Genomic DNA, 14,074 nt, shown 5'->3' with positions numbered 1-14,074 from the left:
CGAAAACACTGAAGATTCCACACGTGAAAGGGTTTCAGCGCGCGCTTGTGCGATAGGTACCCGTTATATGATGTTTGCCACTTGGGACTTTTCTTGCTTCGCTCCACGACGAAGACGACATCGAAGAAGGTGGCATGACGCCGGTGGCACGGCTATACGACAACGGTTGCGGCGTGAACACAGGGCGCGATGACAACACTGCGACTGCACGACGCCACCGACAAAGACGGCGCCGGCGCGACTGCGATGTCACGATGACGGCACGAAAGTCACCGCAATGACTGTGATTCACCACTACCTTTAGTTGGACATGTTTAGGTGTCGCGTTTAACGCGCTGCACATCTCTTCGGGCTGGTCGTGTCAAGTTGGGTTATTCTATCGGATTTTGCGGCGCACTCTTCTGCGGAAATGTCCCAAATCCTGGCTCCAACCTGTCGGGACAAACGTTTGCCCCGCATGTAGGCTCGGTAGGTGAGGCCTCCTCTCATAAGCGCAGATGTTGCAGATTCTTACATAAAATCAGATGTATGCGGTTTGCAACTTGCCAAAAGGCTCCTCAATCTTGCGATAAGCGTTTTCCCCGTTCATTCAGGCAACGCTGCAAGAAAAGGTTCCTGGCGGTTGGGAGATGGCAAAGTCAAATGAGTGCGAAATTGAAGTCGCTGGGCTGAGCTTACTTCGAAATCGGGACAAATTCCGAGATCACCAAGAACAATCGCGCCTTGCAGCACCACAGGCAAACGATCACAAAACTGCCTATCTCCTTCACCACACTGATCCCAGCCGTTAAAGCAGCCAAATAAACGACACGCATGCATAAAAGGGGCAATCAGACATTATTTCGATCAGCCTTTCTTCTCCACTTTCAGTGGAGAGTTGGCAGCTGTACACAGTGCCATACAAGTTGAATAGTGCTGGGACTAACTGACAAACGGTTTAGGAGCAAATGGTAAGTTAATCGAAACCGAAACCACTTAGCGCTCTTGCGAGCCCCAAGACACGGCGCTCATAGGAGCGCACGTCGCGCCGCGCGCGGCCAACGCGCTGCTCGCGCGCCAGCGAAGCCCGACGCGGCTGACGCGGCGTCTCGAGCGGCCGAGAAAGGCGGCGCGGCGCCGCTCTCCTCTCGGCCGGGAAAATCGGCCGCCGCCTTCCTCCCTATTTCCCTTCCCCCTCCCGAACACGTCCCTCCCGACCCTCCCGCTCCCACAAGTTTTCCCTCCGACGACGGCCTCTGCCACCGCCGCGAAAAACTCCGCGCAGCCGACTCCGCGGACCGTCGGCCGCAAACTTCGCCGAGTTGGAGCATGCGCAGATTGGAGCGCGAAGGAGGAGGGCTCCCGAGCCGGCGTCGTCAGCTCGCCGCGCCCGGGGGGGAGAGCAGAGGGAACTGGCACTTCGCTGGGGAGGACCCGAGAGGATGCATGCAGAGAAGGGATGTGAGCGGGAAAGGAGGTCAGGGGGAAAAAAAGGAAACGGAGGTGGACGCACGAAGCTGCACCCGAGGAACGGCGGAGAAAGGACGACAGAAAAAAAAATAACGAGGGTGGGGAAAGCCGACGATTCCGTTCGAGGACCAACAGCCATCACCGGACAAGGCATCTTTTAACGAAGGTTCGTGCAAATGAGTGGCCGGGGACGTCGTAGGGGCACCGCGCAAGAATTCCACGCCGCCGGGCAGTAGGGTCGGCTGCGGCGGGGGTGGGAGAGGCGAGGAGGATCTCCTGTTCGCCTACAGTCGCGTGATACGGACCCCGAATCCCTCCCGGCCAGAGCCGCGAGTGCCTACAGCAGCGGGAGACACCTTGCATCCCGTGTGCGACGTTGGAAGGCTAGCCGCGGGTTCTTCCTCGACGAACCTCGACATACGCGTGAGCAACCGCACCTCACCACTGGGCATCATCCACGATGGAGCGCAGGAGCGCTGTGAGGAGTCGCCGACACCCGCTCTGCTCTGGAAGATGAACGTGAGTGTGGCCCCGCTCGTTGCGCTTCGTCATGGACCCGCAGAGCGTAATCCTGCGGGGGTGGCGCCTGGTTCATTGCAGAAGTTGCAGTATGGTTAGGACTTTCGAGTTTCGCAGGAGTATAGGAAATTACTCATTTCTTGTTCGCCCCCTCCCTTTCATTATGCGGAAAGCCGAGCCCTTGTTCTCTGCAAGTATGCAACCTGTTTCCCGCATGCCGCTTCCTTTGTCGTTATTTTTATTTGTCTTTTATTATTCGCGATGGCACGACGACATGTTTTCGGGGACCGCCTGCGTGAGCGGCGTTACGCCAAATGTAGATCCTAGCGTCGTTCAAACGCTCGAAATTCAAATGAAATTTTTTTTTTACTTTTCGCGGAACCTGGAATGCCGTATAAAAGCCTAGAAAGTTTTATCACGATTCGCACGCATTCAACTACTTAAGGCTTGCTCCGACAGTCGCAGTGCCGCTTGCACACATGCACGTGAAGATAACATTGACGTTCCACCTTCGCTCTAAATATTTTGGAATTTCTGAATAAAAGCGGGGACCGAAAGCTGAGCTCTCAGGAGTTTCGTCGACGATTACAGGTTCCCGGGATAAGTTGGCATGTCACAGACGAGACATCCTTGCTGGAGCATATGTGCCTGCTTCACGACGATTACGACCGGCTTACCTCTCTCTACTCTTGACAAAATAAAAGTGTGCATTCATTCCGTTCTACCAGTACTAACATGTTGGAGCGCAACTGGGAGGTTAACTAAAAGGCTTGATAATAGTTAAGGGGCGCGCGGCGAGCAATCCAACAAAATATTATAGGCGTAACAATACTGAAAGACTGGAAGACAGCGGTGTGGATTGTGAGAACAAATGGGAATAGTGTAGATTGGAGTTGGGCAGGAAATGTAGCACGTAAAACAGATAACCGATTTTCTATTACTGTCGCAGAATGTGCGCCAAGGAAAAAAAAAAGACTTGCAGTCTAGGAAGGCAGACAAATATGCCTAGTGAGATGAAATGAGAAAACTTGCTTGAAAACAAGATGGTGTCATTTGACGTATTGATGTTGGGGGATGGTGTTGTTGTTGATGATGACGATGCGTTTGCTTCATCCGAATGGTGGGGGATGGGTTATGTTCGCAGCTGCTTCCGATCTCGACAATCTTCGAAACCTGAACTGTCCCCAGGAACCTGCCTTACGGGTCGTGGCGTCCCCAGCTCGGTTGGAAACTAATCCCCGCCCAGGACAGAAGCGGACAGGGAATCCACTCGTGCTCTGGAATAAAATTGGAATACAAGCATCTTCCCCGAGCTCTCTACAGGGAAAGGACCCGGTACAACCGGAAGGACTAAGAGTTTGCCGTCGATCTGTGTGTGGAGTTTGGGACTGAGAAAGAAACCTACAACATGGCCGACCAGATAATCTACAAAGTGACGGGCTTCATACAGAAAGCCCGATCGTACATGCCCGGAGCATGTGGGGAAGAAAACTCGGGAGAGCAGCTACATTTCGCCAAGCAAGGGAACGACACCGAACTCTCAAATTTTCAGGTAAGACGCCCGAGCGCTGAGCATCGATGAGATGCGTTCGTGTTCTAGCTTGCACGTGCGGCTCAGTTACGAAAGCCAAAAAAGAAAGGGCGGTTTTTTCGTGACACAATATATTCACGGATAAAAGTTGGAAGTCTGTGACCTGTAAAATTTCGCGTTAACATGCAATTTTACCCTCCTTACGTGTTCATTACGCGCCGCCCGTGGTGCTGGCTCAGTCAGTGGCCATGGCTTTCTGCTGCTGAACGTTGAGGTCGTGGGTTCGGCGCCGTGTGGTGGACCAGTGGATCGAGGCCGCGTATTTCCGATGCAGAGTGAATGCAAAAGGCACTACAGCGTACCATGTTTTGGGCGCATGCCGAGGAAGTTGTAGAACCACAGGTGGCCAAAATTAAATTCACCCCCCCCCTTTCCTCAATTCCCCCATTAGAGCATATTAGCAGCCTTGGAGTGGCCTTGGTTACATTTAGCCCCGAAATTCAGGAGTTCAAGAACAACCTAAGAGCTCGCTAAACCTAAGTCACAATGCACACCACCTCGAACCGCAATCTGTTCTCGGACCGTTAGGGAGCGCAGGGTCAGATTTGCGGCAGAGCAAAGCGGTTTTACTTTTTTTTTAATGTAATAGGGTCCATATGTCCAGCATAACCTTTTCCGTTCACGTATTCCTTTTATTGGAGAGCGCTTTCAAGTTCTTTCTTTATGTTGTATATCTTTTCATTGTTAGTGAATGTTCTCGTACATCTTAAGCATCAAGCTATACTGCATACATTTACTTAATCTTGCTTTCTACCACCTTATTTATTTTTCATCTTTCACTCTAGTTATCTAGAATCAGGCTACGCTAACGTCGCCAGCTTTCATTAAAGTATTTCTTTCTCTGAACCTCCCAGTTTAATCTTTAGGGGGTGTACGACGTCTATATAAAGATTATCTTGATATGTCACGAATACGAAAATGTGGCTCAGACATGTGTCGACTGCTACCTACAGCTATACCGCAGTTGTATCCACCGCGGAGAAGCTCAGGTGAAAATTCTTCGCCGGCCTGCTTTCCTCTGATTTTACCATTTTCGACATTGCTGTTGAGCACACCGATTACGGTGACGTTGTAAAAAAAATCGAGTGAACAAAATTAGTCGGGCATTCTTGACGCCGAAGATGCTTGTTGAAGATGCTAATAAACAACCATGACCTTTAGATTTAGAGCAGGTTAATCGAAGTGAAGCATTTTTTGTTCCAGTTCTTGTTCTACTTCAGCTAAAACAACAAATAAAAAAGCAATTCACAAGATAAACAATAACCATTCAAAGCGGTTGGAACTAGTGTGTGCTCCTTTCGTATAACTTAAGAAGCATTTAAATCAAAACGGCATAAGTTAATCCTGAACAGCACCGAAATATTCTTAAAAAGTACGTGCGCAGTGCCTCGTGGCAAAGTATTTAGAAGAAATCACACTATGGACTTACACCTCAGAAGAAATACACTCTTTCTATCGCGCCCGCTTCAGTTTACGTACCAGTCTGAGCAAACGTGACAACAGAGCTGGGCAGCGGTTCTTCGTTTCAGCGATTACATAAGTCTATGTAGGGTAGCCAACCGGGCATGTCCTTGCTCAACCTCCCTACCTTTCCCTCTTCGTTTCTCTCTCTCACATAGGTCTCTGATTATCGGTGAACTATTAGCCAGTCATCAGTTTCAAACGCCCACGAGCATGGCGTAATAGTTCTGCGGAAGCCCGCAAGGTGGAGAGAGGTAATCAATAAAGGGAAAATTACCCAAACGTAGCTAATTGCTACAAAGGAAACCCATATGGTTCTATTACGTCAAACTCTTGCCTTTGCTCCGAGTTGTTGACAAATTTGACTTCGCCCTGCCATCTGCTAGCCGCCTGGTTAGCTCAGATGGTAGAGCGGCTGCCCCGGAAAGGCGGTGGTCCCGGGTTCGAGTCTCGGACCAGGACTAATTTTTCTTCAACTGCGAGGCTTTTCTTTCGAGGAACCCGTATGGGCTTCCTTTGTAGCAATTAGCTACGTTAGTGTGGATGTCTAATTTTATTGCTTTATTGCCTTTATTGCTCACGAGTGTATGACTAACATTCCTGCCACCCCCGACGAGCTAACCACACTAACGGCACTGTTACTTGCAAAATGGATATACGCCCGTGATTATATGCAAATGATGAGCACCACAGTTGAGCAGATACATAAAGAGCTCCATCGATCATCGTCGCCATCATGACGACGATGCTTTATTTATTTATCTGCTTCATAAGAGCTCCATATGGGGAGGCCAACCTGAAACAATAACCGCAATCTCTTTCTTTTCGGATTCGTTTCAAGGTCGTGGAAAAAATTTCTTATCGCTGCTGTATATCTGGGGTTATAAAAAAGAAAACGTTCTGGTTTTCGGTCTTTGGTCAAGTTATGGGTTCGGTATCCTGTTCATAACTAAGCTCAACGGGCCGGGTGCAGCCATCGGAACGTTTCGCAGTTGTTCATGTCTCTTCAGTATCCAGAGCCTGTTCATAACCGAACATAATTATTAATGCTACAGGAGCATAGTGCGCACAAGCTTCTTCGTGGCTCCAAGGCGCTGATTTTAATGTTACATGGCCTTGACTAGACAACCGTTATTTATTCATATTTTTTTCGCAAGCCTATACTAGGACTACAAGAAAATAGTGCACCTTTCTTTTATTCGCGGTGCTTTGTTGTTGTCGTTATCACTGTTCTAACTGTCCTTGTTTTTATGTAGCGTTGGTAACTATTTTTGTTAACAAGCACGCGAAGTCGCGGCTCAAAACAGCCCATTTTATTAGCGAGAAGTCGCTAAACAATATTCACGATAATGATAAAGCTGTGCTCGGAATTCTGTCTTTTATGTGTTTCAATCGTTCACAGACGTCTTCTTCGTTATTCTTTGAGCCTGTGGATGAGTCCGAGGTCCGAGGCCCGGATTAACAGGTCCGAGGCCAACCACTGCGCCAGCCTTCTGCTTCTTCGTATTCGCGATGTTTCTGCCACTTTCGTAAGAAGTGGCGGCAACGTCGCAAAATTCTCATTCGCAAAATTGCTGGTCCCATGGCCATCGAAAATAACACAGCGAAAAGCATTGAACGCACTTGAACATTTTTGAGAAGAGATAGACATCCTTAACAAGTACTAGATATTGCACTGAAAAGTCACAGGGCGTTACTATAACTTGCTTTTATTATTTGTAATTATTAGTGCTTGTATATTGTGTGTTATACTGCTTTTGTATTCTGTGCTTGCATTACTTTAACTCTGTGTAATTCCTCATCTGTGTATATGCTCGTCGCAGTCTACATCACGGCCCTTTGTGTGTGTTTGCGACTTTGTTTGCAAACTCATTGTGGTACAACTTGCATTTGACTTTGATATTGTTATGTCCATGGGTGTATAGGACTGTGTTCTGTGGATTTCTGACCCTATGACGTGGTTTCTTTTCATTTTCTTACATATCTATTTTATATTATTGTTTCCGCTATGCGAAAAGAAGTTGCCGTCACGATTATAAGGTGACTACGTCTCTTTTCTTTATTTAAATCTAAAATAAAGAAGAAGTGGCGGAAATCCGGAAATTCATCACGAGGAGCATATATATGGTCATCGGCATAAACTGACCCTTGCAACGTTTAACACCCGAACCCTTTCGAGTGAGGCTAGCTCAGCGGGACTCTTCGAAGAACCATCAGACCTTGTTTGGGATATTATCGGCCTTAGTGAGATTAGAAGAACTGGTGAGGCCTACACATTGCTGAATAACGGCCATGTCCTCTGCTATAGAGGTCTCCCGGATAAGAAGCAATACGGGGTAGGATTACTAATCCATGAGGACATAGCGGGCAACATTGACGAATTCTACAGCATCAACGAGAGGGTAGCTGTAGTCGTAATCAAACGCAATAACAGGTATAGAATAAAGGTAGTACAAACTACGCTGCAACGTCCAGTCACGAAGATGAGGAAGTAGATAAGTTTTATGAAGATGTTGAATTAGCGATGAGAAAAGTGCAAACGCGGTTTTCAGTAGTAATGGGGGACTTCAATGCAAAAGGGGGGAAAGCAGGCGGGGGAACAGGCAACTGGCAACAACGGTGTCGATTCTAGAAACGCTAGGAGAGAGATGCTGGTAGAATTCACAGAAAGGAATAAGCTGAGAATAATAAACAGCTTTTTCAAGAAACGTAGCAACAGAAAATAGAACTGGAAAAGCCCTAATGGGGAAACAAGAAATGAAATTCATTTCATACTTTCTGCCGATCCCAGCATAGTGCAGGATGTAGAAGTGATAGGTAGGGTAAAGTGCAGTGATCATAGGCTAGTGACGGCCAGGATTCACCTCAATTTGAACAAAGAAAGAGTAAAATTGGTTAAGAAAAAAACAGGTCAACTCAGAGGCAGTAAGTGTAAAAGCAGACAAATTTAGGCTGGTACTTGCAAACAAATATGCAGCCTTAGAACAGAGAGATGATGATGATGACATACAGGTAATGAATGAAACCGTAACGAGGCTGGCTTCAGAGGCAGTAATTGAAGTGCGATGCAAGGCACCAAAGCAACCAGTAGGTAAGCTCTCCCAAGTAACAAAAGACCTAATGAAGAAACGACAAAGAATAAAAATGTTCAAAATTGATCAACAAGGCGAAAATAAGTGATATTCGAAGCTATAACGTGAGAAAGACTGAAGAGGTCGTAAAAAATGGACGCAGCCTGAAATCAGTGAGAAGGAAACTTGGCATAGGACAAACCAAGACGTATGCACTGAAAGATAAGCAGGGTAATATCATCAGCAATCTCGAAGGTATAATATAGCTGCTGAACAATCCTATACTGACCTGTACAGTACCCAGTTGACTTAGGAGTACTCTATTCGAAACTATAATGAAAAGTGTACAGAAACTCCTCCTATAACTAGAGATGAGGTCAGAAGGGCCTTGCAAGGCATGAAACGGGGAAAAGCGGCAGGAGAGGATGGAATGCAGTCGATTTAATCAAAGATGGAGGAGACATAATGCTAGGAAAACTGGCGGCTCTCTATACGAAGTGTCTATCGACTACAATGGTCCCAGAAAACTGGAAGAATGCGAAAATTATACTAATCCACAAAGAGGGAGACGTTAAAGAATTGAAAAATTATAGGCCCATTAGCTCACTCCCAGTATCATATAAAATATTTACCAAAATAAGGGCAACACTGGGCTTTAGTCAACCAAGGAAACAGGCGGGCTTAAGGAAGGGATACTGTACAATGGATAACATCCATGTCATTAATCAGGTTATCGAGAAATCCGCGGAGTACAATAAGCCTCTCTATATGGCTTTCATAGATTACGAAAAAGCCTTTGATTCAGTAGAGATACCAGCAGCCATAGAGGCCTTGCGTAATCAAGGAGTACAGGCAGCTTACGTAAATCCCGTGGAAAATATCTACAGTGATTCCACAGCCACCTTAATTCTACACAAGTAGGAAGATACCTATAAAGAAAGACGTCAGACAAGGAGACACAATCTCTCCAATGCTATTCACTGCGTGCTTGGAAGAAGTCTTCAAGCTATTAAACTGGAAAGGTTTAGGAGTAAGGATCGACGGCAAATACCTCAGTAACCTTCGGTTTGCCGACGACATTGTTCTATTCAGCAACCCTGCGGACGAGTTACAATAAATGATTGAAGACCTTAACCGGGAGAACGTAAGAGTGGGGCTGAAGAGTAATACGCAGAAGACAAAGATAATGATAAATAATCGGGCAAGGGAACAAGAGTTCAAGATCGCAAGTCAGCCTCTAGAGTCTGTGAAGGAGTACGTTTACGTAGGTCTACTAATCACAGGGGACCCTGACCATGATATGGAAATTCACAGAAGAATAAAAATGGGTTAGATCGCATACGGCAGACGTCGTGAGCTCCTGACTGGGGGCTTACCGTTATCGTTGAAAAGGAACGTATACAATCAGTGCATTTTACTGGCGCTGACATATGGCGCAAAGACTTAGAGAGTGACAAAGAAGCTTGAGAACAAGTTAAGCGACCACGCAAAGAGCGATGGAACGAAGAATGCTAGGCATAACTTTAAGAGACAGAAAGAGAGCGGTTTGGATCAGAGAGCAAAGGGGTATAGACGATATTCTAATAAACATTAAGAAAAAAAATGGCACTGGGCAGGTCATGTAATGCGCAGATTAGACAACCATTGGACCATGAGGGTGACAGAATGGGCACCAAGAGAAGGGAAGCGCAGTAGAGGACGGCAGAAGACTAAGTGGTGCGACGAAATTAGGAAATTTGCGGGTGCTAGTTGGAATCGGTTGGCGCAGGGCAGGGTTATTTGGAGATCGCAGGGAGAGGCCCTCGTCCTGCAGTGGACATAAATGGTATTATGATGATGATGATGATGATTATGATGATGATGATGACGACGACGACGACGACTATGACGACGACGACGACAACAACGATTATGATGATCATGATGACGCATCTTGGCCAAAATCGAGAAATTTTAACAGGGCAGCTCACTGGTTAAAACACGTTGGCGGGCTAGTTAGTTAGAATCCATGATAGAGTGTATAAGCGCGACTGAACGAGAAAACTGACTGAACCAGAAAAGGTCGCCAAAGAACTAAAAAAAGCTGGTAGGACTTCTAAAAACCTTGTTGTGACTGAAGCGGTAGGTAAATTTAGCAACTTTCTCACTAAGTTACCAAGACAATTGTGTATTAGCTTACGAGAACGCAAGAAACGTGTATGTCAAAAGCCGCATTCACAAAATAATCGTAGCTAAGACAGAAGAAGTATGGAGCAAAAAAAAAAAACTGAAAAGAGTGAGTAGAAACACAACGCACTCAAGTCACAAGTATGCCGAGCTACACCGCTTAGGCAAGGCCAAGCTAAGTCAACGCTTAGCACAGCCTTGCTATTGAGCAGAAATCTAGAACATGAAAACGTTCGACGCCGAATTCACAAAGTTTTCGTCCATAAGTACGACCTGTTATTAGCACTTCGCGTTCGCTAATGATATGTCCAGCTTAAGGCTTGACAGACATTTGCTCTTACGAACAATTCTAGCATCAGAGGTTCCCTGAGAATGCGTACGCTAACCCTTCATCATCTAGAGACCACAACGGAGTGTGAGCAGTGCGAACAAGGCAAAATGGACAGCAGGAAGTTTACAGACAAAAGTCATCACGTAACGAACGAGTCGCAGCATGTCTTTCATGTCTACCACTTGTTGACTTCTACACTAAGGAAAGCAGATACTCTTCTCCAATTTCTGTTCTGAATCATTTACAGAAAGAAAGAGAGAAAGAAAGGAAAAAAGAAAGAAAGATGTGAAAAGCGGAGACTTGAACGATACAGCCACTTTGCTAACCAATTTTATACGTGTCTACCAATTGTTGACCTCTACACTAAGGAAAGCAAGTACTCTTCCCCAATTTCTGTTCAGAATCGATTACAGAAAGAAAGAGACAGAAAGAGAGAAAGAAAGAAAAAAGAAAGATGTTTTTAAGAGCGGAGACTTGAACAATACAACCACTTTGCTAACCAATTTTAAACGAATATGTCTACCATTTGTAGACCTCTACACTAAGGAAAGCAAATACTCTTCCCCAATTTCTGTCCTGAATCAATTACAAAAGGAAAGAAAGGCAGAAAGAAAGAAAAAAAGATTGATGTTTTGAAGAGCGGAGTCTTGAACGAGACTAACTTTGCTAACCAATTTTACGTGAATATGTCTACCACTTGTTGACCTCTACACTAAGGAAAGTAAATACTATTCCCCAATTTCCGTCCTGAATCAATTACAGAAATAAAGAGAGAGAGAAAGAAAGAAAAAAGAAAGATCTTTTGAAGAGCGGAGACTTGGATGGTACAGCCACTTTGCTAACCAATTTTACACGAATATGTCTACCACTTGTTGACCTCTACACTAAGGAAAGCAAATACTCTTCCCAGTTTCTGTCGTGAATCAATTACAAAAATAAAGAAAGAAAGAAACAAAGAAAGAAAGATGTCTTGAACAGAGGAGACTTGAACGATACTGCCACTTTGCTAACCAATTTCACATGAATATGCAATGTACATATATCTCAGAACGTACATGTATGCGTGCTCACATTTTGACTGCTACATGCTTGTTCCCGTGCTTTGCAATGAGGTCATGACGAGCCACAGCTAACAGTTTTGCGCCTTGGGCAACGTGGCAGCGTTCGTGACATCACAAGAGAGCATAGTCAGCATTCTTGAGCTGTCTATAACCAAGAAAACCGTAGATAACTATCGCAAGTTCCATGGATAAAGTTCAGCACATGCTCTGACTTTGGGGAAATTCAAGCGCTGCAACGTCGAACCGTCTCCTCTGTGTTAGAATTGTCTTTCAAAGAGGCTCCACGAAAGGAAAAGCTGAAGGACAAGCATCGCAAACACTCAACGCTTTAGCTTACGGGCACATGCACTTCCTTCACGACGAATATGTCCATGTGTCGATCTATGCAGACGATATATGCATTTGGTCATCAGGAGCGACGCGTCCCCAGGTGCGCGCCAGACTTCAAAAAGCGGCCACACTAACATCAGGTTATCTTCGAGCGCGAGGCCTGGAGGTGTCCTCCGAGAAGTGCTCTATGGTCGCTTTCACGCGCAAAGCAATGAAACCGTACGTTGTCAAAATTAATGGACATCCGATTGCCTACGAGAAGACGCACCGCTTTCTGGGGGTGATAATAGATCGAGACCTCTCCTGGAGTCCTCATGTCTCGTACCTAAAAAGGAAATTACTCATGATAACTCACGTGCTCAGATTTCTTGCAGGAAAGTCGTGGGGTGCATCTGTGAGTGCGATGCTCCAACTCTATAATGCACTGTTCCTCGGTTTCCTGCGCTATAGCTTACCTGTACTGGGTGGGACCAGTAAGACCAACCTCCGTGCCCTCCAGTCTGTACAAGCTCAAGCTCTACGAATTTGCCTTGGACTTCCCAGATGTGCATCCACGGCAGCAACAATAGCCATCGCGCATGACCACCCCATCGTTACGTATCTTCAAGTCGACGCTTTAAGGATGCATATCAGGCACTTCGCGCGACTTCCATCGCATCATCTCGCCCCCCTTCCTGCCACTCGACCTCGTTCAGCGTTTAGCAGGATTATTGCCGCCAACCACGGAACTTTACCATCAAACTTCGCGCCTGCAGCACGACCATCTCTACCGCTGTGGTGCCTTCATCCACTCCAGGCTCTTCTTGATATTCCCGGTCTCAAAAAGAAAACGGAGATGTCATCTTTTGCCCTCAAACAAACCGTGCTTTCATTCCTACATGACAAACACAAAGAACGCATCCACGTTTACACGGATGGTTCTGTCTGCTCTAATAGCTCAGCTGGAGCGGTGGTTATTCCCGCAGAGTCTGTCACCCTCAAGTTCAAGACGTCTCACGTAACATCATCGACGGCTGCAGAACTCGCAGCTATCCGTGCTGCTTTAGAATTTATTTGTCACAAATCGTCACAGTCATGGTCCCTCTTATGTGACTCGAAGGCAGCTCTCCAGTGTCTGATGTCCCCTTTCAACCACGGACCAAATATGCAACTAGTGGCAGACATCCGACTACTCCACCATCAAGCAATCAACAAAGGGCACGACGTCATCTACCAGTGGATACCGGGTCACTGCGGAATTGCGGGCAATCATCATGCGGATGATGCCGCCCGATCGGCCCACGATGGTGCCCACGTTGTACCACTACCACTGTCACGAACAGACGCAGCCACAAGTCTTCGCTCCCTCGCCCGCGAGCTCACGCAGAATCTGTGGAACACCAATGAGTTCACGAACCAACGTCTCCACAGATTGGATCCATGTCTGCAACTCCGTCTACCACCAGGGTTACCACGAGCGGAAGCAACACTTCTGTGCCGCCTGTGGCTCGGCGTCGCATTCACGAACTCCTACTCATTCCGCATTGGAATGGCCGACAGCCCTACTTGCGGCACCTGCGACTGCGAGGAGACGATTCAGCACCTCCTTTGTGACTGTCCCAGCTACAAAGTGCCAAGAACAGTGCTCGTAACCGCGCTCGAAAAACTGGACAATCGCCCCTTTACAGAGGAGAAGGCTCTAGGACACTGGTCCAGACGGGCTTCGGCACTCAAGGCCTTAAGGGCTTTGCTGAAGTTTTTAAGGACATGCGAATTGTGCGATCGCCTTTGAGTGTTGTATCGCGTAGTATCGCGGTACTGCGTGAATTTCCTTAATTTTTTTTCTCCTCTTCCTCTTCTTTCTCCTTTTATTCCCTTTACCCCTTTCCCCAGCACAGGGTAGCCAGCCGGTACTTACACTGGCTAACCTCCCTGTCTTTCCTCCTCTTATCTCTCTCTCTCTCTCTCTCTTTCACGACGAATACAAAGGGAGCTTGGAATTTTCGCCATCTTACTAGAATTATCGTTTAGAATAGAGCATTAAATCAGTAGGAAGCTAAATAAATAAAGGCCGATAAAGCGGTTGACATGAGCATTCAGTTTCCCGTGGTTGGTT

General features: G+C 46.6%; 1 protein-coding gene across 1 annotated transcript in view; it reads left to right on the top strand.

Annotated features, from left to right (window-relative positions):
* Positions 1-1,599: 1,599 nt before the first annotated feature.
* The window catches only part of VGAT (vesicular GABA transporter), a 32,274-nt gene continuing 19,799 nt past the window's right edge, over positions 1,600-14,074 (top strand). Inside the window, exons 1-2 of the mRNA XM_070540854.1 lie at positions 1,600-1,968; positions 3,113-3,520. Coding sequence (XP_070396955.1) covers positions 3,377-3,520 — 144 coding nt within the window. The 5' untranslated portion in view covers positions 1,600-1,968; positions 3,113-3,376. The remainder of the gene's footprint in view (positions 1,969-3,112; positions 3,521-14,074) is intronic.

This window comes from Dermacentor albipictus, chromosome 6 (assembly GCF_038994185.2).
Source record: "Dermacentor albipictus isolate Rhodes 1998 colony chromosome 6, USDA_Dalb.pri_finalv2, whole genome shotgun sequence".
NCBI lineage: Eukaryota > Metazoa > Arthropoda > Arachnida > Ixodida > Ixodidae > Dermacentor > Dermacentor albipictus.
This window is presented reverse-complemented; position numbering and strand designations above follow the sequence as displayed.